The 24,139-nt window shown below is 44.5% G+C and overlaps 1 protein-coding gene across 1 annotated transcript in view; it reads right to left on the bottom strand.

The window, feature by feature from the left end:
- LOC144818609 (alcohol dehydrogenase 1-like) overlaps positions 1-22,303 on the bottom strand; it is a 293,232-nt gene extending 270,929 nt beyond the window's left edge. The window contains exon 1 of the mRNA XM_078676205.1: positions 22,198-22,303. Coding sequence (XP_078532331.1) covers positions 22,198-22,216 — 19 coding nt within the window. The 5' untranslated portion in view covers positions 22,217-22,303. The remainder of the gene's footprint in view (positions 1-22,197) is intronic.
- Positions 22,304-24,139: the final 1,836 nt, after the last annotated feature.

The raw sequence follows: 24,139 nt of genomic DNA, 5'->3' as shown, positions 1-24,139 counted from the left end.
GAGCGCGACCACGTGTGAGAAATAAAGCACCCAGGTAACAAAAATACACTGGCAAAGTAACAAACAACAAATAGAATGAAAAGTATTGAAGCACAAAAATGTGCACAAAAAGTATCAATTTAATAATTGGTATAAAATTATCATGAACAGATTCATTGACTTTCTGATTAAAAAGATTAATATAAAAAATTGATATAAAACAAAATTTGTTGTGATTTCTTGTATGGAGTGATACAATGTGGAGATGGTTCAGTCTACGCGTTTCGACACCCTGAAAGTGTCTTCTTCAGGACACTACCATCAATTTACTTATAATGTATTTTTCCAGAGAGAAATTTGTGTGCTTTTTTAGTCCAAGTGGGTATAATCGCAACTAGTCAGGCCGAATTTCCTTTTTATGCTGATAAAAGGCTACTCCATAGTGTGGGGATTCCTCTATGTGATGTATTTCTTTTTCTCCGAAATGGTAACGTTTTCTCTTCTTATTTGAAAGCCGCGTTGAAAATCGGTACATCCATTCAAGAAGGATAAAGATAGATTATCACTGTTTTGAGGGCTGGTTAGGCGTTATCGGCGGCATATATTTGGTTACGTGGTTCCAAGTGAAGGCTCAAAAATGTATTTTATATTGATCGTGGTAATTCTTTTCAGCGTATGTTTAGCAGATCTTACGTATATGTGACGACGACATAATATAGGTAACAGTCCAAGTTGATAAGGAGTTACTGATGGGGTAGATTTCTTTATGTGTCAATACGGTTGAAAAACAGATTCGCGGGTACCGCGTGAGCTCGCTGAAGTCGTGCAAAACGGCGTGTATACCTCTTGGAAGATTTCAAATTTCAGTGCGACCACGACCTGAAGTCGTTCTCCGAATGTCAGACCCCGAACCTGAAGTCTTTGCAGCAGCGGTCCCAAAAGCTTTTGGAGGCCTGCTAGTCCTCTTCGCGCAGTTCGAGGTCCCGGTCGAGGGGAATGTCACGCGACCGGTCGCAGAGCCATTACCATTCGTCCTTAAAGTCTTCACACTTATAGGGTAAGTTGAAGCACAAGAAGAAGGCAAAGTAGCATCGTCGCTCTTCACCTTCTCCCTACCCGTTGGCTGATGCGACGCGGGACCCGGATCGTCGCCGTTCTCAGCTACAGCCTTGGAGATCGCTAGGACGACTCCGCACTTCCCTCCCTTTCCGGAAGCCCAAGCGCCCCCCCTGCCCAGCTTTGTGACTTTTACGAAGCCCTTCACTCCATATTTGGGCAGCCTGTCTCTGCCAGTATGCCTTTGGGCCCCATGGACTCAGCTGGGGGCTCTAGGACTACGATGCTGGCGGCTCCAGCCTCAGCGCTGCAGGGCCTCCATGGATCCATGCCTGGATCAGGATCAGAGAAGGTCGACCTCATGGTACCTTCCCTGGCGCCGATTCCAGTGGCGACTCCCCCATGGCCGGCTGCATTCCCAGCCGGCATCGACCCCAGCCTCACCCTCGGCTTGGACACGGTACTGAACCGAAGTCGACCGTCGCCGGTACAGGAGGGTACTTTTGTACTGCTGTTCTTCCCTGGCATTCTCTTCCACCCTGACTGGCAGCCAGAGGAGGGTTAGCAGGACTGGGAGGGTTATGTTGACCCTCTAGCAGACCAACATGAAGAGCCGGACTGGAGAAAGGACCTGGGTGATGCCAGTCATCTCGATACCTCTCCAGACCTTGGTATGCTTTCTTCCCCTACCGTAGCTACAAAGGAGGCAGTCTCCTACATTGTGGTGTTGCGCAGGCCGGCTGAGGTGTAGTGTCTTCACTCCATACTTCTTTCCCCATAGTCTCCTGCCTAGCCCTGTAGAATGTTGTCATCCTGATGATATAATAGAATGCTGATAGCTCTGGGATTTTAGTTGAGAGTTAGGGCTGAGCTGTCACCATCCTGCTCCTGGTGGGGTTTTAATATGTCATGTACTTTACTTAATGAATCTCCTTTTATCCTTGTACCATCTTACTTTGAATAAATATACTTCATCAACTACACGGATCTTCATCATCTTTCACTACACATTTTGGCTACGATTTGGGCCTCCTTCTGAAACGGACTTTCACTTATCTACTTCAACCTGCTTCCTACAAAGACTTTCAATTTCAAGCAACTACAAGGTAATGATCTTCATTTTCTTTCTCAAGCATACTGGCTAGCCCCACCAGTGACCAATCCACTAGTCGCCCTCTTCCTTAAACTGCCAGTCCCTGCTGTAATTGATGCCTTCTTGAAGAAAGCATTTCAGTCCTTGCTGTAATTTACTGCCTGTCTTTGTGAGGATTCCCCTGCTTTTCTGCTTGTTTTGCCAAGTTGAGAAACTCTGTGAACTACGATCTGGCATTCGTTTTCAAAACAACTGGCAGTGTTTAAAGTACTTTAATGACTTAATCTGACAACGTGTTAAAACTGTCTGCCATGATGAACACCTGTTATCTTCCTGCAACCTTCCAAGTATGTTTCACAAAGGCACAGTTTTCCACAGCAGCGTTCACTTTCAGTCCTGCTTTCTTCAAGCCTGCATTCAACATGCTTTCTGCGATACCTTTTATTTCTCCTACTGCCCTTAAGCAAGTGTCATTTTCCTTCCTGCACGTTGTTCTAATTTCTATGTGCAACGTTGTTCTGATTTGCTTCAACCTTGGAAACAGCAGTCCTTCTCATCCACCCCGTGTTATAGAATTCTATTTGAATGTTTTAAACTAGTGGTTTTGAGAGAACGGACCCCCGGCTCCCCTGGCCGTGTGGAGGAGCGAATTTCATCTTCTGGGGGAGAGCGTTTATTTGATTCAAGTCTTTATTCGGCTTGTCGTTTTACAATACATATGGCTGCTATTGACTTTTGTATTACTGCCGCGCCATTATAGGCAGTTTAAAAAATGACAGATGTTTTCAAATTTGAAACAAGTGAAACGGGGCACGGACCTCTTTCCCTTCACCTGGGCTCTCCCTTCGTCATTTTGCCTCTTATGACATTCCTACTTCAGCTTTAACACTGTTTCTTCATTTGCTGCACGTTTAGTCCTTGAACCACCCGGTTGTGCGTAAGAGTATGTGCCACCATTTTAAGAGTGGTAATTGCAAACACAACAGTGATGGACAGAATGTGGATCAATGTCACACATTCACCCCAGTCCAAAGATCTGGGCCCAAATCCATCGTTTTTCCACTCCACACCACCCTGGGTTAGACAATGGCGATATGCAAATCAGCGCTGACCCTGTGCCCCATGGGAACAGTCCAGTCCGAACTACAAAAGCCATGTCCTTCCCAGAACGGAATCAAGCATCCGAGGACCGGCCCGGTTTCGAGGTAACACCTCTCATCAGCCCGGCTAGCTTGACTCCAGTGGTGTGGAGTGCCTGGGACTCACGTCTGAGCATCCCCAGTACACCTAGAGCGGTAATTGCAAACACAACAGTGATGGACAGAATGTGGATCAATGTCACACATTCACCCCAGTCCAAAGATCTGGGCCCAAATCCATCGTTTTTCCACTCCACACCACCCTGGGTTAGACAATGGAGATATGCAAATCAGCGCTGACCCTGTGCCCCATGGGAACAGTCCAGTCCGAACTACAAAAGCCATGTCCTTCCCAGAACGGAATCAAGCATCCGAGGACCGGCCCGGTTTCGAGGTAACACCTCTCATCAGCCCGGCTAGCTTGACTCCAGTGGTGTGGAGTGCCTGGGACTCACGTCTGAGCATCCCCAGTACACCTAGAGCGGTAATTGCAAACACAACAGTGATGGACAGAATGTGGATCAATGTCACACATTCACCCCAGTCCAAAGATCTGGGCCCAAATCCATCGTTTTTCCACTCCACACCACCCTGGGTTAGACAATGGCGATATGCAAATCAGCGCTGACCCTGTGCCCCATGGGAACAGTCCAGTCCGAACTACAAAAGCCATGTCCTTCCCAGAACGGAATCAAGCATCCGAGGACCGGCCCGGTTTCGAGGTAACACCTCTCATCAGCCCGGCTAGCTTGACTCCAGTGGTGTGGAGTGCCTGGGACTCACGTCTGAGCATCCCCAGTACACCTAGAGCGGTAATTGCAAACACAACAGTGATGGACAGAATGTGGCTCAATGTCACACATTCACCCCAGTCCAAAGATCTGGGCCCAAATCCATCGTTTTTCCACTCCACACCACCCTGGGTTAGACAATGGCGATATGCGCTGATTTGCATATCGCCATTGTCTAACCCAGGGTGGTGTGGAGTGGAAAAACGATGGATTTGGGCCCAGATCTTTGGACTGGGGTGAATGTGTGACATTGATCCACATTCTGTCCATCACTGTTGTGTCTGCAATTACCGCTCTAAGTGTACTGGGGATGCTCAGACGTGAGTCCCAGGCACTCCACACCACTGGAGTCAAGCTAGCCGGGCTGATGAGAGGTGTTACCTCGAAACCGGGCCGGTCCTCGGATGCTTGAGTCCGTTCTGGGAAGGACATGGCTTCTGTAGTTCGGACTGGACTGTTCCCATGGGGCACAGGGTCAGCGCTGATTTGCATATCGCCATTGTCTAACCCAGGGTGGTGTGGAGTGGAAAAACGATGGATTTGGGCCCAGATCTTTGGACTGGGGTGAATGTGTGACATTGATCCACATTCTGTCCATCACTGTTGTGTCTGCAATTACCGCTCTAAGTGTACTGGGGATGCTCAGACGTGAGTCCCAGGCACTCCACACCACTGGAGTCAAGCTAGCCGGGCTGATGAGAGGTGTTACCTCGAAACCGGGCCGGTCCTCGGATGCTTGAGTCCGTTCTGGGAAGGACATGGCTTCTGTAGTTCGGACTGGACTGTTCTCAAGGGGCACAGGGTCAGCGCTGATTTGCATATCGCCATTGTCTAACCCAGGGTGGTGTGGAGTGGAAAAACGATGGATTTGGGCCCAGATCTTTGGACTGGGGTGAATGTGTGACATTGATCCACATTCTGTCCATCACTGTTGTGTCTGCAATTACCGCTCTAAGTGTACTGGGGATGCTCAGACGTGAGTCCCAGGCACTCCACACCACTGGAGTCAAGCTAGCCGGGCTGATGAGAGGTGTTACCTCGAAACCGGGCCGGTCCTCGGATGCTTGAGTCCGTTCTGGGAAGGACATGGCTTCTGTAGTTCGGACTGGACTGTTCCCATTGGGCACAGGGTCAGCGCTGATTTGCATATCGCCATTGTCTAACCCAGGGTGGTGTGGAGTGGAAAAACGATGGATTTGGGCCCAGATCTTTGGACTGGGGTGAATGTGTGACATTGATCCACATTCTGTCCATCACTGTTGTGTCTGCAATTACCGCTCTAAGTGTACTGGGGATGCTCAGACGTGAGTCCCAGGTACTCCACACCACTGGAGTCAAGCTAGCCGGGCTGGTGAGAGGTGTTACCTCGAAACCGGGCCGGTCCTCGGATGCTTGAGTCCGTTCTGGGAAGGACATGGCTTCTGTAGTTCGGACTGGACTGTTCCCATGGGGCACAGGGTCAGCGCTGATTTGCATATCGCCATTGTCTAACCCAGGGTGGTGTGGAGTGGAAAAACGATGGATTTGGGCCCAGATCTTTGGACTGGGGTGAATGTGTGACATTGATCCACATTCTGTCCATCACTGTTGTGTCTGCAATTACCGCTCTAAGTGTACTGGGGATGCTCAGACGTGAGTCCCAGGCACTCCACACCACTGGAGTCAAGCTAGCCGGGCTGATGAGAGGTGTTACCTCGAAACCGGGCCGGTCCTCGGATGCTTGAGTCCGTTCTGGGAAGGACATGGCTTCTGTAGTTCGGACTGGACTGTTCCCATGGGGCACAGGGTCAGCGCTGATTTGCATATCGCCATTGTCTAACCCAGGGTGGTGTGGAGTGGAAAAACGATGGATTTGGGCCCAGATCTTTGGACTGGGGTGAATGTGTGACATTGATCCACATTCTGTCCATCACTGTTGTGTCTGCAATTACCGCTCTAAGTGTACTGGGGATGCTCAGACGTGAGTCCCAGGCACTCCACACCACTGGAGTCAAGCTAGCCGGGCTGATGAGAGGTGTTACCTCGAAACCGGGCCGGTCCTCGGATGCTTGAGTCCGTTCTGGGAAGGACATGGCTTCTGTAGTTCGGACTGGACTGTTCCCATGGGGCACAGGGTCAGCGCTGATTTGCATATCGCCATTGTCTAACCCAGGGTGGTGTGGAGTGGAAAAACGATGGATTTGGGCCCAGATCTTTGGACTGGGGTGAATGTGTGACATTGATCCACATTCTGTCCATCACTGTTGTGTCTGCAATTACCGCTCTAAGTGTACTGGGGATGCTCAGACGTGAGTCCCAGGCACTCCACACCACTGGAGTCAAGCTAGCCGGGCTGATGAGAGGTGTTACCTCGAAACCAGGCCGGTCCTCGGATGCTTGAGTCCGTTCTGGGAAGGACATGGCTTCTGTAGTTCGGACTGGACTGTTCCCATGGGGCACAGGGTCAGCGCTGATTTGCATATCGCCATTGTCTAACCCAGGGTGGTGTGGAGTGGAAAAACGATGGATTTGGGCCCAGATCTTTGGACTGGGGTGAATGTGTGACATTGATCCACATTCTGTCCATCACTGTTGTGTCTGCAATTACCATTTTAAGAGTGGCATTCTTCATCAGCTCTTACACTTTATTCTGTGTATGCTCCTTGTGTTGCCAACCACACTTTTTTTTCTTTATACGTTTGTGTGCTTTATGGCTTCATATTTCTACAGTAGTCCACAGCATTGAAAAATGTCTCTTGTGCTTGAGTCTGTATTTTCTTACAACACATGAACACACTTCAAAGGCATAATTAATATAACAGTGCCACCTATTGGTTTTCCAGCATTATCGCGCTTGAACATTCAATATAGTTAAAATACAATGGAACACCTTAACAACTCTTCGTGTTTTTCTGCTTAATGAATGTGACCTTCCTCATTAAAATGGCACGAAATTGCGTGAGTACTTTATTTCTTTCTACATTTCTATGCTGATGACAACGGTGACTACTTTACTTATTTTATTTCTTTATTTTTACTTCTTCACCAGAGTTTGCTTCTACAATATGTATTTATCTAAGGTGTGCAGATTTCTTGAATGTGTTTTGTTTGCGCTGTTGTTTGTAGTGCCATTTATTATTTTTATTTCAATATGTTGCATGAATTTTTAGAGTCTAACTCTTTAAAAATGTAATTTTGAAATGCTTACTGTTTCTTTCCCATTTTATTTGCTATTCATATTTTAAAGAGTTTTCATATTTTCCGTTTTCTTTGATGATGAATTGAAATTTTCTTCACAGGTTTTACTGCTCATTCGTTTGCAGAATGTCTGCACCTTCGTTTATTTGATGAATGTTGTGTTCTACACATATTTCTTTTGAGAATTTCTATGTATACTTATGGTTATGTTTTGATATGACTTTCCTTTTTTATTTCAAACAGCTGTTCACATTTTCTCCGTATTTTATTGATGCATTGTATTTAATATTCTCATTTATATGCTGATTTTTTTCTCACCTTAGCTTAAGATCTTGCACTGTGTATTTTCTCACAGGTTTTAATTTAGAAAATGTTTCATTTCACATAGTTCTATGAAAATTTCTTGTTCTAGGATGTCGACTCCTGCATTTTCATATTCATTCATTATGTTCACTGAGTGTTTCAGCAGCGGTTCTGTGCACGGAACCCCTCTAATTTATATTTCTTCTACAGTTTTGCAAGATTCTGTTTTCAACTTTGCACAAAGTTCCCATACAATTTCCTTGCAATTAGAGTTCTACCTTTTATTCATTCATGATTGTTACTCCTGTTGGGTGTATTTCTTTTCCTCACCCTTCTTCTCACTCATGTGTTGGAGATCTTTTATGTTGTCCTGTTGGAGTAATTTTCTTGCTTTTATTCTGTTTTCTTTTCATCGCTCAGCGTTCTTTGATTCATGCATCCATTCCAGTATGGCCAACTGGTGTGCCTCGCTGTATCATGAACGTTTTTCTATATGTGTTACCTTACGTCCTTCTGTGCATTTTTCGTTGTGTTTTCCTCTTTCTGTTTCCTATATTGTCGTTGAAGGAGAAGATGTCCTGTCTTCCTTCTTTCATCCTGGCTTTGTCTTGTCCTACTTAGTGCACCCTAGCATTGTTTCTTTCCTGAACCTGAGGCCAGGTAAGGTGTCTAGCGTGGCGGACACTGTGGCAGGGGTGAAGGTAGGGGTACAGGCAACAGAGACTGCAATTCAAAAGGAGAGGGAATCAAGACTTCGACTATCAAAGGGTAGATATGTTCAGGATCAGGACACAGGTATGGAAATGGACAAAGATAAACAGAAGTCTGTGGTGGGGAGACTAGCGAGGCGCTGGACGCTGGGCTGTAAGTAGCAGTGGAGGAGGACATGACTTTAGCAGAAAGGAACAAGAGTAAAGAGGTGAAGCTCAAAAGATTGCCTTTCATGGACATTATGAATTCCCCTGAGGCACATTTGATATTGAGTACCAAGGAGTGCATTTAGAAAGGGGATTACGTAGAGTTATTTAGGCTGTTGGATAGAGAAATGCAGGGAAAAAGAAGGTTCTTAAGAAGCAGAGTACACGTTGTCCTATAGGCCCAGGGTCCCAATTAACATAGAGTTGTGGACTGGGTGGTGAGTGGCCTTGTTTAAATACCTTGATGTGGTGCTTAAGGTGCAAGTTACCTTCAGTGGGGGCCTTGGTGAGGTATGATGAGGAGTTCAGTGCTCACCTTGCGGGTGAGGAGGATGGGATCTAGGCACAAGTGGATAACTAATTATTCTTACAGACTATGATGCCCGAAAGGCCTACCCATTCGCGGCCACCCCACCCTGGTGAGGTGAGAGCAGCAGGACGGGGTCAGGTGGAGAGTGGAGGGGCATGTTGGTCTTACTACAGGTGGCAGTCCTTGCGGGAATACTGCAAGTATCGCTGTGAGTACTCAAAGTGTGGCGGAACGCATCCCCTTATGAAGTGTGGTCCCGAGGAAGGTGCCTTTGTACAGCAGGTGGGCAATGCGGGCCAGTGGACAGGTTCTAATGACTGCAGCAGGGGTGTGAATCCCATTGGAAAAGGCACCTACACCAGTAAAAGTGGAAATGTAAAATGTTTGGCTGGATTTGTTGGGCACAGAGTGGGAAAGGGAATTGTTGTGGGTAGGATTCCATTTGTGTTAAACAATGGTCCCAGGGTGAGACAGTGGGCAGAGCATCTAAGTCAGTGAAGGGGCAAAGGTTGCTGGTGTGGGGCAAGACGTTGAAAGAGGTGAAGGAAGGGAGGATGGAGTGGCTGTTTTAGGACTAGCCTCTAGAGAAATTGAGGGTAGGTGTGGTTCCGAAGAAGGAGGCTGGAGAGTTTCGCCTGATTCCCCATTTGTCTTGGCCAGAAGGTTTGTCAGTGAATGATTGCAGTGCAGAGGAATGCAGTAGAGTGCACTACACATCAGTGGATTCAGCGGTGCCTTTGGTGAATGGCATGGGTCAAGGGGCACCAATGGCGAAATGTGATATAAAAACTGCTTTTCGTTTACTGCTGGTCCATCCTAAGGATTACGAGTTGCTGGACATACAGTTTGGAGGAATGTTTTTTGGGTAAAAGGCCCCCCCATGGGATGTTCTGTTTTTTGTTGTTTATTTGAAGCATTCAGTAATTTTCTGCAGAAGGTTTTCACACATATGTCAAGGAAGGTAGTCATGGCCCACTATTTAGGATGATTTTTTCATGGTGGTAGCGGGGCTGATTGGGGATTGTCAGGAGATTTGGTGTTGTTTCTGGAGTTGATGGCTGACCTGAGGGTTCCTTTGGTGCCGGGAAGAACAGCTGGCTCTGTGTATACTATGCCTAAGTAAGGTATAGTGTGCACAGAGTCTAGTGGATCTCCAAAGGCTTACAGAGGTAAAAGTAGAAAATACCTTACTCTCTATTTGTGGTAGTGTGGGCAAGCAATGATGTCACACACACAAAGACTGAACTCAGACGAATTGCTTGTAATAAAAATATTTCTTAGTTAAATTGTATTTATAGAACCCAGCAGGGCTTGGTACAGGTAAATGTAATAGTACTTTTCAAGACGTTGTTAATAAGCAAGCTGGATGAATAATGACTTTTCTTACAGGTTTGTAAAAGCTGCAAATACAGTAGTAATCACTTTTCAGATTACTTTTGATTACTTTTCAGATTACTTTCAGGATTACTTTTTCTACTCAGTGTGATATGCCTAGATATCACACTGGGACATTTTCCTGGATAAAAGGTGAGTAAAAAGGTTTTTATAAAAACACAGTTTCTTAGGTTTCCAACTTTCCATACAAAACACCCTCAACACTTTTTCAGAGGAAAACAGTCAATGCAATTCTATGGGAAAAAATGGGGTTATCGTTTTGCAGGTAAATATATGGTCTTGAGGGTTAAGTTTCTGGGGTTAGAACAAGGGTTCCCCCAAGGTCAAGGATGCGCTCAAAAGGCACCCTCAGCGGCACTAGGGCAGCCGAGTGCAGAGTGCTGAGGCCCAATGTTAGCCTAAGGGTCTAGTGGGGCATAGGTTGGTGGCTGCTCTCGGGCAAGCCACAGAGTTGAGGAAGCAAATTTCCTAGGGTTAAGATCAGGGCAAAGGGGGGTCTGAGTTAGCACACAAGGTGCACCTACAGCGGCACAGGGGCGACCGGGTGCCGAGTACTGATTTGGCCTCTGGTGCCCTGTTGTTTTCAATGGGAGTTGCAGGTTTTGTATTTTGGCTGCAGGCTTGGTCCAAGTAGTCTTCAAGGAGGAACCAACAGCTGGGTAGGTAAGTTGGAGGGCTCAGGGCTGTACGTACACGTCAGGTCCTCTTCTCCAGGGCGCAGGGCCGCTGGATGCAGGGGTGCCTTTTGAGGTTGGATTTCACCTTACCGGCCCACTCCCGGTTGGGGGGGTCTCCGTGCAGAGGCTTCAGGCGACATCGGGGAGTCCTGGAGGGGTCAACTCACTGTGGAATCGGACTCTGTAGCACTGGGGAACCTCGCTGGGACCGGTGGGCCACTTGGACTCAGATGTAGGCGACGGGTGTAGTGGTGATTCCAGGCATCTGGTTTCTTTGTCTTCAGCAGGCTTGGAGTATTTCTTCGGAGATTCATTTGAACAGAGCTGCTGTTCACAGGAGATCCAATCTTTGTTGAAGACAGTCAGTCCTCCCAGGAGTTCTGGAGGTCCCTGGCTGCCGAACAAGGCAACTTTTAGTGCAGGATTTCTGGGAATTGCAGATGGGCTAGCAGGGCTAGGGCCAAGTCAGTTCTTCTGTGCAGTGTCCACTGCTTTGTGTCTTTTTTCATCTTTCTTCTTCATAGTTTGTGGGAATCTGAATTCTGGGTTCAGGACTGCCCTGTAAATAGTGCATTTAGAGGGAATTTAGGGATCTCGAGGTTAGTAGCCAATGGACTACTGACCTTAGGGTGACTTCACCCTTGGTGCGCTCACCCCACGTGGGGGAGTGGGCACAATCCCTAACCCTGATTGGAGAGTGCCTGCAATCTGCAAGATTGCGGGCACTGAAGAGTGGGCTTCACCTCATGTCCCCCACCTGAGGGGTGAGTTTGGCAGAGGTGGGCACACCTTCTGGGCTGCTCTAATTTTTCCTACCTGTCTTCCTGCCGAAAAGGGGTGAGACAGGAAGGGGTCCTGCTCCTGATAACATGAGAGGCTGGGGGCACATTGCAAAGGCGGCAAGGCCTTTGAAGCTCCCCTGCTACAGATGGCTCTTCCTGACCAGGGGGAGGTGTGAACACCTCCACACAGGAAAGGCTTTGTTTCAGGGCTCAAGGAGCGAAGACTCCCACCCCAGGCATCCAGAAGTGTCTTCTGGTGACAGGCTGGTGTTTACCAGTCAGGGAACCCTCCAGAGGCTGATTGTTTTTCAGGGGGCATCTCTATGATACCCTTTGAGTGCATTGTATAATAAATTTCACACTGCCATCAGTGTGGGTTTATTATGTTGAGTAGTTTGCTAGCAATCTTCCTGGACTTCAGTAAAGCCATTATGGTGCTGTGGAGTTCGTAATGACAAACTCCCAGACCATATACACTTTATGGCTTTACTGCTGGATGTAAACATTATTGAAGCTGTGGAGGCTGCTGAATGGTTGTCTCCAGTGGTAATCACTTAAAAACAGGACGGCTCGCTTCGCTTTTGTGTGGACTTGAGGAGCCTAAACAAGCATGTTATCATGGATAGTTTTCCTCTTCCAAACATAATGAGATTACTTTGAGTTTGGCTAGTGTTTTCTTTTCTAAGCTGGATTTACGCAGTGTGAGTCACCAAATCAAACTGCATCCGGATTCAAGAAAGTATACATTGATTATTACGACAGAAGGCACCTACTAATTTAACAGACTTCCATTTGGTCTATGCTCAGCAGCTAGCGCATTTCGACCGTATCATCATGGACATGTTGAAGGTTGATTGAGTGGTATTCTTTCAAAATGACATTTTGGTATGCGAGCAGAATGTCAAAGATCATAACACCATTTTGGATCAGGTAGTATCTCGTTTGGGTGGTGCTGGATTGACATTGCGAAAAGACAAGTGTGTTTTTGCTGTTGACGAAGTTGATTATTTGGGGTATCACATCACAAAAGAAGGCATCCAACCCAAGCATGATTTGGTTAGTACCATAGCCAATGTAAAAGTACCTGATAATAGAGACAAATTGAGGTCGTTCATGGGTATGGTGGACTACAATGCTAAATTTGTTTAAGACTTTGCACACAAGGTGGAACCTTGAAGAGAGTTACTGAGGAAAGGCAAGAAATTTACCATAAAGCTTTTAATGTGGTCAAAGAGAACATTGCTAACGCCAATATCTTAGCATAGCACCTTTTATCCCGGGTTTACCCACCATTTTGATGGTGGATGCCAGCTCTGTGGGTATTGGTGCAGTTTTGGCACAAAAACATGAAAGAACTGTGACTTTTACTTCACGTTCTTTGGCTGAGACTGTGAGAAATTACTCGGTTATTGAACGTGAGGTGTTAGCCTCTGCCTGGGCCAACAGATATTTTAGGGTGTTTTTGTGGGGTATTGTCTTCACACTACGAACATATCATAAACAACTCTTGAAAGTTTTAGGTCCTGATGGCCCAAAAAACTGTTCTGGAAGACTGGCAGGTCTGGTGGTTAGGTTACAAGATTTCATGTGTAAGGTGGAGCATGTAACTGGTTTGCCTGTCTAGGTTACCTGATACCAAAGCCCAATCATCTGATGTTATCACAGAAGAGGTTGTGGCTAGTCTTGAAGATATCACTGAGGATTTGGGCAAGGCTATTACCAGAGAGGATTGGGTGGAAGGGATGTGCAAAGATAATATTCTTGCTGGTGTCATCAGAATGGCCAAAGAGGGCGTGTCAAGGGAAAGCACTGTGTCACCAGGCTTCAGACCTTTTCTTCAGTTGCAGGATGAGATTTCCACGCAGGGCGATTTTGTTGTGTTGAGGAGTGGAGGTTCATACCACCCAAATCTGTAAGAAGTAGAGTGATTGGCTTAGCCCATGAGGGATATCTAGGTCAAACCTTAACGGGTAGACATTTAAAAGAAAGATTTTGGTGGCCTGGGATGGACGGTCAGGTGAAGTTGTGGGTGGAGAACTGCAGCAGTTGTAAGCAGTCTGAAAGGAGGTTGCGAGTTGGTCTGGATAGACGGGTTCCATCTCAACATGTCATTGGTGCAGAAGGTTTTGGTAAAAAGTGAGTATGGATTTTATTGGTCAGTTCAACGACTTGCACAACAGTAAAAAGTTTGCAGTGGTGTTGGTGGATGCAGCATCAAGGTGGGTGGGGGTGGCATTTATGAGAAATATCGCCACAGAGTCCACCATCAAGGTACTAAGTAAGATATTCCGGAGGGAATATATCCCAGCCATGCTTCTTACAGATAATCGCACACAACTTACGCCAAAAGATATGGTGGAATATTTTGACAGGATTGGTTTGAAGCACGTGTACATCATTTTGCAATCCACAAGGCAATGGCCTATGTGAGAGGGCAAATAGACTGGTGAAAGGCACTATGCAGTTGGCATTAACTTCTAACTTTCCTGTACAATGTGAAATCAAAGAAATAATATAGGCTTACCGCACTAAGGTACATCAAGGTATGGATAAATCTCCTTTTAAATTAATGAGGGGGAGGCAAGCTGGCACCAAAATAGTTCCCACCTGGCTGCTGAAGAATGATGCAAGTCCTCAGGTTTATCCAATGACAACACTTTGGGGGGTACTAGGAGCATTCAACTTGGTGACTTGGTGAAAGTTAAACCTGGTGGTTTCATTAAAGGCTCCAACAAATTCAGGGGTCCTTTTCAAGTGGGGTCGGTAGGAGGAAGGTGGGTTAAGTTACAGAATGTACAGACATGGAATCTTAGAAGGGTGGCTTTGTACCAAAAATAAGCAAGTCATTGCAGAATCCCATGCTCATGGGTGTGGGGCAAGGATCTAACGACAAAAACAGGGATGCCAAGTTATCTTCAAAGGATGCTACTATCAAGGGAAGCGGTACAAAAGGGGGTGGTAATGGACGGAGCATCTGAACCAATCAAACACTCACACCCAGTCAAAAGATCTGGGTTTAATCCATCACCGTTCTTTAGCCCACTCTGCCACCCCAGTTCAGACATGGCTATATGCAAATCAGTCTGACCCTATGCCTCATGGGAACAGTCAGTCTGACCCTGTGCCTCATGGGAACAGTCCAGCCCGAACTGCCAAACCATGGCTTCCCCGGACCGGAAACAAGCTTCAGAGGACCGGTTTCTGGCATTCCAGCTGTCTTCAGCCCGGCTTGCTTGAATCCAGTGGAAAAGTGAGCAAGGGACTCACGTCTGAGCATACCCTGCCACACTTATGGCGGCCAAAAGCGGTACAAAAGGGGGTGGTGATGGACGGAGCATCTGAATCAATCAAACACTCACACCCAGTCAAAAGATCTGGGTTTAATCCATCACCGTTCTTTAGCCCACTCTGCCACCCCAGTTCAGACATGGCTATATGCAAATCAGTCTGATCCTGTGCCTCATGGGAACAGTCCAGCCCGAACTGCCAAGCCATGCCTTCCCTGGACCGGAAACAAGCTTCCGAGGAACGGTTTCTGGCATTCCAGCCGTCTTCAGCCCGGCTTGCTTGAATCCAGTGGCAAAGTGAGCAAGGGACTCATGTCTGAGCATACCCTGCCACACTTATGGCGGCCGAAAGCGGTACAAAAGGGGGTGGTGATGGACGGAGCATCTGAATCAATCAAACACTCACACCCAGTCAAAAGATCTGGGTTTAATCCATCACCGTTCTTTAGCCCACTCTGCCACCCCAGTTCAGACATGACTATATGAAAATCAGTCTGACCTTGTGCCTCATGGGAACAGTCCAGCCCGAACTGCCAAGCCATGCCTTCCCTGGACCGGAAACAAGCTTCTGAGGACCAGTTTCTGACATTCCAGCCGTCTTCAGCCTAGCTTGCTTGAATCCAGTGGCAAAGTGAGCAAGGGACTCATTGTGCACTGTACACAACCTCATTGTGTTCTGTATGCGGGATTTCACATTGTGTTTGTATTTATTTGCTTTATTGTTTTGTTTCTTATTTTGTTTTTTTAGTGATATTTTAATCTTCATGTTAAACCTATTTCTAGAAGGAAACGAGATGTGTTGTGTTTTACTCTTGGCTTGTGGGTAGCATGCTTCTGGCTGCTGGGCTCGTGGCATGTGACATAGTTTGAGTTCCATGCCCTGTGCTCAGCGTTCTGTAAAAGGACAGTTGAAGGTTGTCGGTTTCCCTGCTGGTCTGTTCGGGTGTCCATGCTGCCTCCGAAGAATAAATATTTGTATCTCACCTTAAGGAGAGTCACCGTTTTTATTTACCACAATGGCCCTACTAAATATGCCCCATAGTGCTTCAATCAATCCAGCAGTCTTTCTATCTTCTATTGCAGAATGAATATTTTCGTTCAAAGGTGCCCACATATCTCGACTCATAAATGGCAGTAGAGTAACATGTTAACAGAAAGTCAGGAGGCTTATCGGCTTAAAGTTGAGCAGGCCAGGGTCCAATTCTGGTAGCTTTTCTTTACTGGCACTGGGTCCAAGCTCAGCTGTATCACCTCGACTGCTTCAGTATCGGGTGACATTGCCACATAGCTACTAGCAGTACTGGTGTATGGCATTGGTGAGGCTGGGCAGGCGCAGGCCCAGGGCACATTCTTCGGAGGGTCCCATGGAGCTGTCTGCATTGAGGTCACGTAAACAGAAGCTATGCTCTCACTTGCCTTCAGTGACACAGTTTAAAGAGCTTTTAATAATTTGTTAAAATGTTTCAGGTGATCTGTTTAACACCCAATCTGCCCTCTCCCTTTTTCTCCCATTCCTCCGCATCCCTGCCACCTCACAATAACAACTACCCAATGCCAAACAAACAACTTTGTACCTGTGCGACGTAGCTAAGTGTAGCGACCTCTTCATCAATAATATGACATCCAGGAATTGGTACAACGTATTTATTTGACTCGTAGTTCAGGAGATAAAAGTGCATGCAGCAGATCATACAGGTAACAGTAAATTGAATCATGACATTCTACAATCCCAGAACACCCTTCAATAAAGTTCTATTACATAGTATAATTCCATTGCTCATTAAAGAAACATGCAACCACTACACATCCCCCTTCTTTATAAAACTAAACATAAACAAATAAATAAATATTCACAAACGCTGAACTGCCTGAGTTTGTCACTCCAGAATAGCGTATCTCATCTGCAGAAGGAACCTGGATAATTTGATCTGCAAGGATATCTAAAACATGCGTGGAAGTAAAAGAAGCGATAGGCAAGACTAATTGCTACACCCTGCACATCCCCTTCCTTAAGATTTGCAAACAAAAAAAAACAATTAAATATTATACTCTCTACCACTATCTACCACGTCTTCTGAATCAAAATTAGCCTCTGGTTATACAACTAAGCTAAGAAAAGTGTTCACTATAACTTTTGCGATGCCTAAGCTTTAGTACTGCTATGAATATATACATTTTTTTTTTTTTTATACTTCTTCCAGGGGTGGTGTAAAGCAATGAATTCTACCTGAACTAGTTGCAAAATTCTACAACACATCTGCTTCAAAATGGAACACCACTGTTAAGGCAGCCTAATACGAAAGTAACAGTGGATTCCATAACATACTTACTTGTCAAACTATGCTCATATCAATATGTTTTAATACTTCTATCGGTCCAAAAGATTTCTGGAACATTTTACTTTTGGAACTTAGTTCAACATTTTAACCCCAGAAGATAATCTCTATGTCATCTTCTTTTAATACCACCCCAGGAAATTTGCTAGAAACAGTACACAACATATAATATTTGCAAAAAAAAAAAAAAAAAAAAAATTAAACAGGCATAATATCTTAAAATACCGAATCAATACACTACATAAGTTTGGGTCCTGGGTAAATCCCTAAAGCAGCATAGAATGCCTACTGTTAAGCAAGGAACACACTGTATATTATGAACGAAAACTTGTAGACTTGTAGACATCTTATTTATTCTAGCTGAAGATCAAGATAAAACTTCCCCTATTTAGTATTATAATTAGGTGAGCTACTTCCAGCAACCAAAACAACGAGAAAAGGACGAAACTTCCCGCAAAGGGATATAATGCTGAATGTACCCATACTCATAACCAGAATACCCATACCCAGGATATTTGAAGAAAAGGAGAAAAGTGGCCACAAATGTTTGACCCTAATCTCTGAGAACTTTCAGGGGCTGATGTTCAATAACTTTAAGTCCCTCCACCCTAATACCGGTGGATCATTTCTTGTAACATACAGTTTTCCCATAGCATGCCTTCCCTTAAAACGAAACATAAGGGTCCTAAACCCTAGAATATCAACTCTTCCTCCTGTAAAACTTTCGGCAATAACATCATCAGTTTCTAACCACCCTCCTATTTTATCCACAAAGTGACTTTTCCACATCTCTTGCGGCACCACAGTGAACGGTGAACTCGAATCTACCACCAATCGTAATATAATTCCACTCACAGAAATATCGCAAAAAGGATTAAATGATGAGACATTAGAGGCTCCTGAATCCACTTTGTTCCACCTTGATGCAGAACAATTACTCTTATGTCGAACACGCACCTCTTTTTTGTTCTTTCTGTTACATCTTCGCGAAAAATGTCCACTCATTGCACACTCCCAGCACAAGGTAGAACTAACAGGAAATTTTTCAACGTGAGCCACATGTGAATAACCTCCACCTCCAACACAATTTACGTTGGTACACTTCTCTATCTCATTACTTCTAAATCTTCTTCTAACATGGAAACCTGTTTTCCCTTCCTCAAACATATCGGTTTCAAGATTCTTATACCTTGTTCCCTCTTCTACCACTTCTCCTGCCGTTTCTACTGACGTCTTGTTACCTTGCGATAACATCGCTTTAGAACGAGGATTAGCCAATCCTGCCTTTCCAACAAAGGCAATAGTATCTGTAAGACAGTTAACCCCTAACTTGTCCTGTAAAGACCTGTTCCTGGTATGCCCAACAACCCGGTCAGAAGTTAATTCCTTGTAACATAGAGCAAATTCACAATCCTTCACTAACGCCAAAGGAGGATCTAAAGTCTTCTGGGTTTTGTTTGCACTATCACAATTGAAACATTCACGAACTTTTCTCTCTATATCAACCTCAATCTTAGGCCTCCAATACAAGACCTTTATGTTTCTCTTGGTGCGAGAGATTTCTGGGAGCTCTGCATGGCCTATATCCATAATCCTGTCTCTAATACCTGAATGAGGCACAATCCTTCCTCCCCTGCAAACAAATTCCATTTTCATACTCAGTTCATCTCGCACTTTCCAAAATGGCCTCAATTTTGGATCACCCTTAGCTTTGGTTGACCAACCATTAACGATTTTGTCCTTGACTGCATGCAAAATTGTGTCATCCTGGTATTCCTTCAGCCACACTTGTTCAGAAAGGCCAGGAACACTATCAAACACACCAGCTGCATTATAACCTTTCCATGGAACCCTGTCTAATTCTGAATTTTTGTTCCTGGTGGTAACCGTTTTTGATCCATTTGCTGTCAGAGACATTATTGATCGTTTTACAGAAAACGAAAACCTGAAAGAAAAGTGGTTAGTTATTAGAAATGACTTTTCCGCAACTGATGTCTAACACAATATCTAGACAATTATTTGAAATATCACTTCATGTGTGATATCTTCGTGAAACAACAATTGAAATTCGAAAAAAAAAAACACTTAGTTAATAATGTGTTCATATAAATTTGAATAAACCACTTCGTGAATAATATTGTCAAATAAATTTGAATAAATCACTACGTGAATAATGGTTCCAATTAAATTCGAACAAACCACTTCGTGAATAATATTTTCATATAAAGGGAAACCACAGATACCAAACAATTCTTGTATTCGTTGAAAAATGAAAGCAACCACTAACTGAAAAATGTCTTCATGTAAAAGGGATACTAATTATATCTTCATAAAAAAAACACGAGTTACAAAGTGGCCTAATATCAGACTGATGCTTCAAGAAATTACTGTTACAAGTAAAAATGACTTGTTCCCGTCAGTACTTCTGCCTTTCCTGAAATTTCCACAACGCAAGTAGTGGAACATATAACTCTTTTAAGTACAACCTGCAAAACAAATTGGGTTAGTAATACATACATACACGGTGGTCCAATATTAAATTGATGCTTCACGAAATTTCTGTTACACGTAAAAATGACTTGTTTCCATCAGTGCTTCTGCCTTTCTTGATATTTCCACAACGTGAGTAGTGGAACATATAACCCTTCAAAGACCTGCAGAATTTATTCTTTTTTTTTTTTTTTTTTAAGATAGTCAACAACTGTAGATTTAATCGTGATGATGCTATCGCGTTGGAAAGCGAGATGTGAGATGATGTTGACCGGCTAGCTGACGTGTATTCTACGTGTTGTAATTCCAAACTTGAAGTTCACTGGTGTAATTATGAGAATTGCCAGGTTAAGAAGTAAAAGCTGTGTGCATCAGCGTGCACAATATTACTCCAAGAAATTGTATGAATATTCTTGTAAATAGTTGTCAGCGTCGAGTTCATTAAACTGTAAGTTCATTAACTTGAAGATTGTCAAGATTAATGTTACTGAAAGCGTAAAAAGTATGTCGAGAAATATTTGCTGACAAGCTGAAAATACACACCATTGTCCTCAAGAATGCAAAAATAAAATAAAAGAATGGAGTATTTGTGGAAGTACTGGAAATATAATTGTTCTCTTTTAATCTAAAAAGCGAACGAAAAGAATGGACTTCAAGAATAAATTTCACGCTGCATGCACTTTTTAAACTTAATGATATGCTTCATGAAAAATGTGCTATCCAATTTGATTGCTGTGGAAAGCGCTTGAAAATTGAATAAAAGATAGTCATGAATACCCACTTGAAGACTGGAGAAAGCGCTCTTCGTTTCCGTGGTTTTGTTGTCCTAGTAACCACAAGATGGCGGTGAAGAGCGTGATGACGTTTGCGACGTTGAAGAAACACACGTAGGCGCGCTTTGATGCGATGGATGGATGCGCGAGTAGGATTCAATTGTCCAAAATGACGTTGCTGCGCGCATGAAGCTGTGAAGAGCGAGGGTGAGAACGCGGCACTCGGTAAGCGTTAAATGCTTTTTTTTTTTAAAAAAACGCACAACGCTAATAAGCCGAATCGCACGCTGGAAAGTAAAGCCAGGAAATATTTCCCCAAAATGATGAGGCTTTCATCAAAGTATGCTGTAGTTCTTCCACCTCTCCTCTTTCAAAACAGTTAATTGTAGAAATACACGCGAGGGCTTCAAATTGAGTTCAGAAGATCAAAACGATAACGTTGGAGCTACAACATTGTAATTATCCACCAACGAATTAGGAAAATAAAGTCTCAAGGGTCAAGGGTGCTTCAAAATTCACAATTCTTTGAATTACTCACGATTAGAGTTGAGAGTGAACACGTAGATGAAACGGTGAATTTTCAAAATAGAAGAAATCGTAGTGGAGGTTGATTACAAGTTGTGCCCATCTCGTTGCCAATCTGTAGCGACCTCTTCATCAATAATATGACATCCAGGAATTGGTACAACGTATTTATTTGACTCGTAGTTCAGGAGATAAAAGTGCATGCAGCAGATCATACAGGTAACAGTAAATTGAATCATGACATTCTACAATCCCAGAACACCCTTCAATAAAGTTCTATTACATAGTATAATTCCATTGCTCATTAAAGAAACATGCAACCACTACACTAAGCTACAAGTACTCAAGTGAGTTGGGGAAGTTACTTCATGTTTACCTTCCCAGCTGTTCTATTTTACTTTACCACTTTATAAACAAATGTTTTCATGTATTTTTTCATGTACCTTTATTTGTGCGTTGTTCCGCGCACAATACTACCAACAGTCCTCTTTCTATTACCTCTCACAATGCTTATTATGCATGCTCACGGCTCACCGGGTGATTCACACCACTCGATAATGACACCACCGCATTTGATCATGTTTTCTAACATTTTGTTCACGGTAAGCCTTTTTGATCCCCACTTCACCCCCGACACCGCACCAAACGGGCACACTCCTTTATGATAATCTGAACGCATGCGAAGCACGTTTTTAATTGACAACGAACATGGTTCATTATTGTTCCGCTATCACCTACGAGTCGTTTTCAGCACCTCCCACCTCGCACACTTTTCACTCCTTTTTTCTTATCAACACTTCCGACCACGCGGGTCGATTGCCACGTCCGTGGTTCATTGACTCGGACGATTCTTTTTTTTTTTCCTGCACGTTTTGTGGCTTTTGCTGAGTTGCTCGAACACCCGTTCTTCGGTGCTAGACCATGCGCCTCCAAAGACATTTTGGGCTAGCTCTCTCACCACGTCGTAGACGCTCTTTATTGCGTCCCACTCTCCCTGTCTCCCACTCGCTTTCTGCTCCCCCTCCCCCGCCCCCCACGTCTCGCACCAAACTTCATTGGAATGCGCGCTCACAAGCTGCTCCCCCGCCGCTCGCCATATGCTCGTTCGCTGCCCTGCTCCCCCTCCCCCGCACCTCACACAGCAATGCCAAGAGCTTGTTTTTCCACCTTCTGTACTTCGCCGCATTGGAGGGGGTGACGCAGTCAGCACCAGTAGCAGGTCTCTCCAATCCCTTTCCTTCTCTTTCGGAACCTCATTTGGCCGAAAGGCATTTTATGGTCCTGGTGGCTGCACTTCGTTGAGAAAGCGATGCTGGTCAGCCTTGCCAGCACTAAAGTAACAGCCTGCCAAACTCTCCTCAATCGGGCTTTTGTGTCTTTAAAAGGAATGTCAAACTAGTTTGAGTCCTTCCTTTATGTCTATGACTTCAGCCGCATCCCTTTCCTGTAAATAAATACAGAGTGAGATAAGGGCTTTAGTAGTACCCTGCATGGTGCCAGTGCAGCGATTCCTGAATCCCCGCCTGACTGGGGGCAATAGTGGGAAGAGCCATTGCAGCAGCCGTTCCGAGGGTATAAAGTTGGCACAGTCTTTATTATAAAATCATAAAACGAACAACCTCATTTAAAGCACACAGAGTTACCAACATAACAGACAATACTGCAAAAATGTTACCGCTTTTTACAAAAAACGTTCAGTGACACTGGGTTTTAATTAACCCACATTGAGGGAAACTTCCCCCGACCCACACCATCTTTATGTTGTCTACCACTCCCTTGTATGTTGCATTCCATCCATCTGAATGCTGCCCCCAACACCATATTACTTTTACAGCACTCTGGCCCACCATGTTGCTCGCCTCCACAACCCTGCAATTTGTTTTTTTTGTTGGCTTAGCTAGTGCCGCTTTTACAGTGCGGGTTACAGATGCTTTTATAAAGCTTAATTTGTGACGGGATAGGTGCAGGGGCTCTGATTATGTGGTAGCTTTTATTGAAATATGTTTGTTAGCCTGCCTAAGAAACAGCACAGAAATCATAATATACAGGAGGACATGTTGTTTAGAGGGAAAAAGCTGAGACTTTTAGCACTCGTGTTTATTTTACTTTGAAAGGATCTACAGATGCTTTCACCATTTCTGGCCTAAAAGAGTTTCTTAGGCGGACTTTGGAATCCGTGCGTGTCCTTTCCAGGCCATACCAGCCTTTTTTACCCGCATATAAGCATTCTCATATGTGCCCAGCCAGTTGCAGTTCATTGTGTTTTTTGTATGTGTGTTAATGTACATAAAAACGTTAGACAATAAACACTTGAATGTACATTATTTTTAAAAACAACTTATCACCCAATGCACGTGCACACAGCCAGCTGCCGTTCCTTGTTGTTTGTGGCTTAGCTACAGCTGCTTCGTGCAGTGCTGGTTACTTACAGCCGCTTTTCCAGTGCTTAATTTGTGACAAAAGAGGTGCCGGGGCTATTATTAGGCGGCAGCTTTTAAAAAATATTTTTTTGTGTCAGCCTGCCTAAAAAAGCTCACAGAAATCATACTAATGGGGATTGCATGTTATTTAAAGACAAACCGTTAGAAAATCTGCACTTGCATTTATATTATTTTTAAAGGAAACTTAACACAAAATGCAAATGTGCCCAGACAGCGTGTGATTTTTTTTTTAACAAAATCCAAAGATAATTTTGGAATGCGTATCTGTAGGCAACTTTGTAACACTGCACATGTTTGGTTTTTACACTGCGCTCAATGCAACATACACTCCAAATACCACTCTGTGCCACATAATTACACGCCACATAATTACACGGCACTCAATGCAACATACACTCCAAATATCACTCAGTGCCACATAGTTATATGCAACATAATTACACTGCACTCAATGCAACATACACTCCAAATACCACTCAGTGCCACATAATTACATGCCACACAAGTACACTCTACTGAATGCAACATACACTCCATACAATACCACTCAGTGCCACATAATTAAATACTACATTACACTGCACTCAATGCAACATACACTCCAAACAATACCACTCAGTGCCACATAATTACATGCCACACAATTACACTCTACTGAATGCAACATA

This window comes from Lissotriton helveticus, chromosome 2_1 (assembly GCF_964261635.1).
Source record: "Lissotriton helveticus chromosome 2_1, aLisHel1.1, whole genome shotgun sequence".
Lineage (NCBI taxonomy): Eukaryota > Metazoa > Chordata > Amphibia > Caudata > Salamandridae > Lissotriton > Lissotriton helveticus.
Note: the sequence above shows the minus strand (reverse complement) of the source record. Positions and strands in the feature narration are given on the sequence as shown.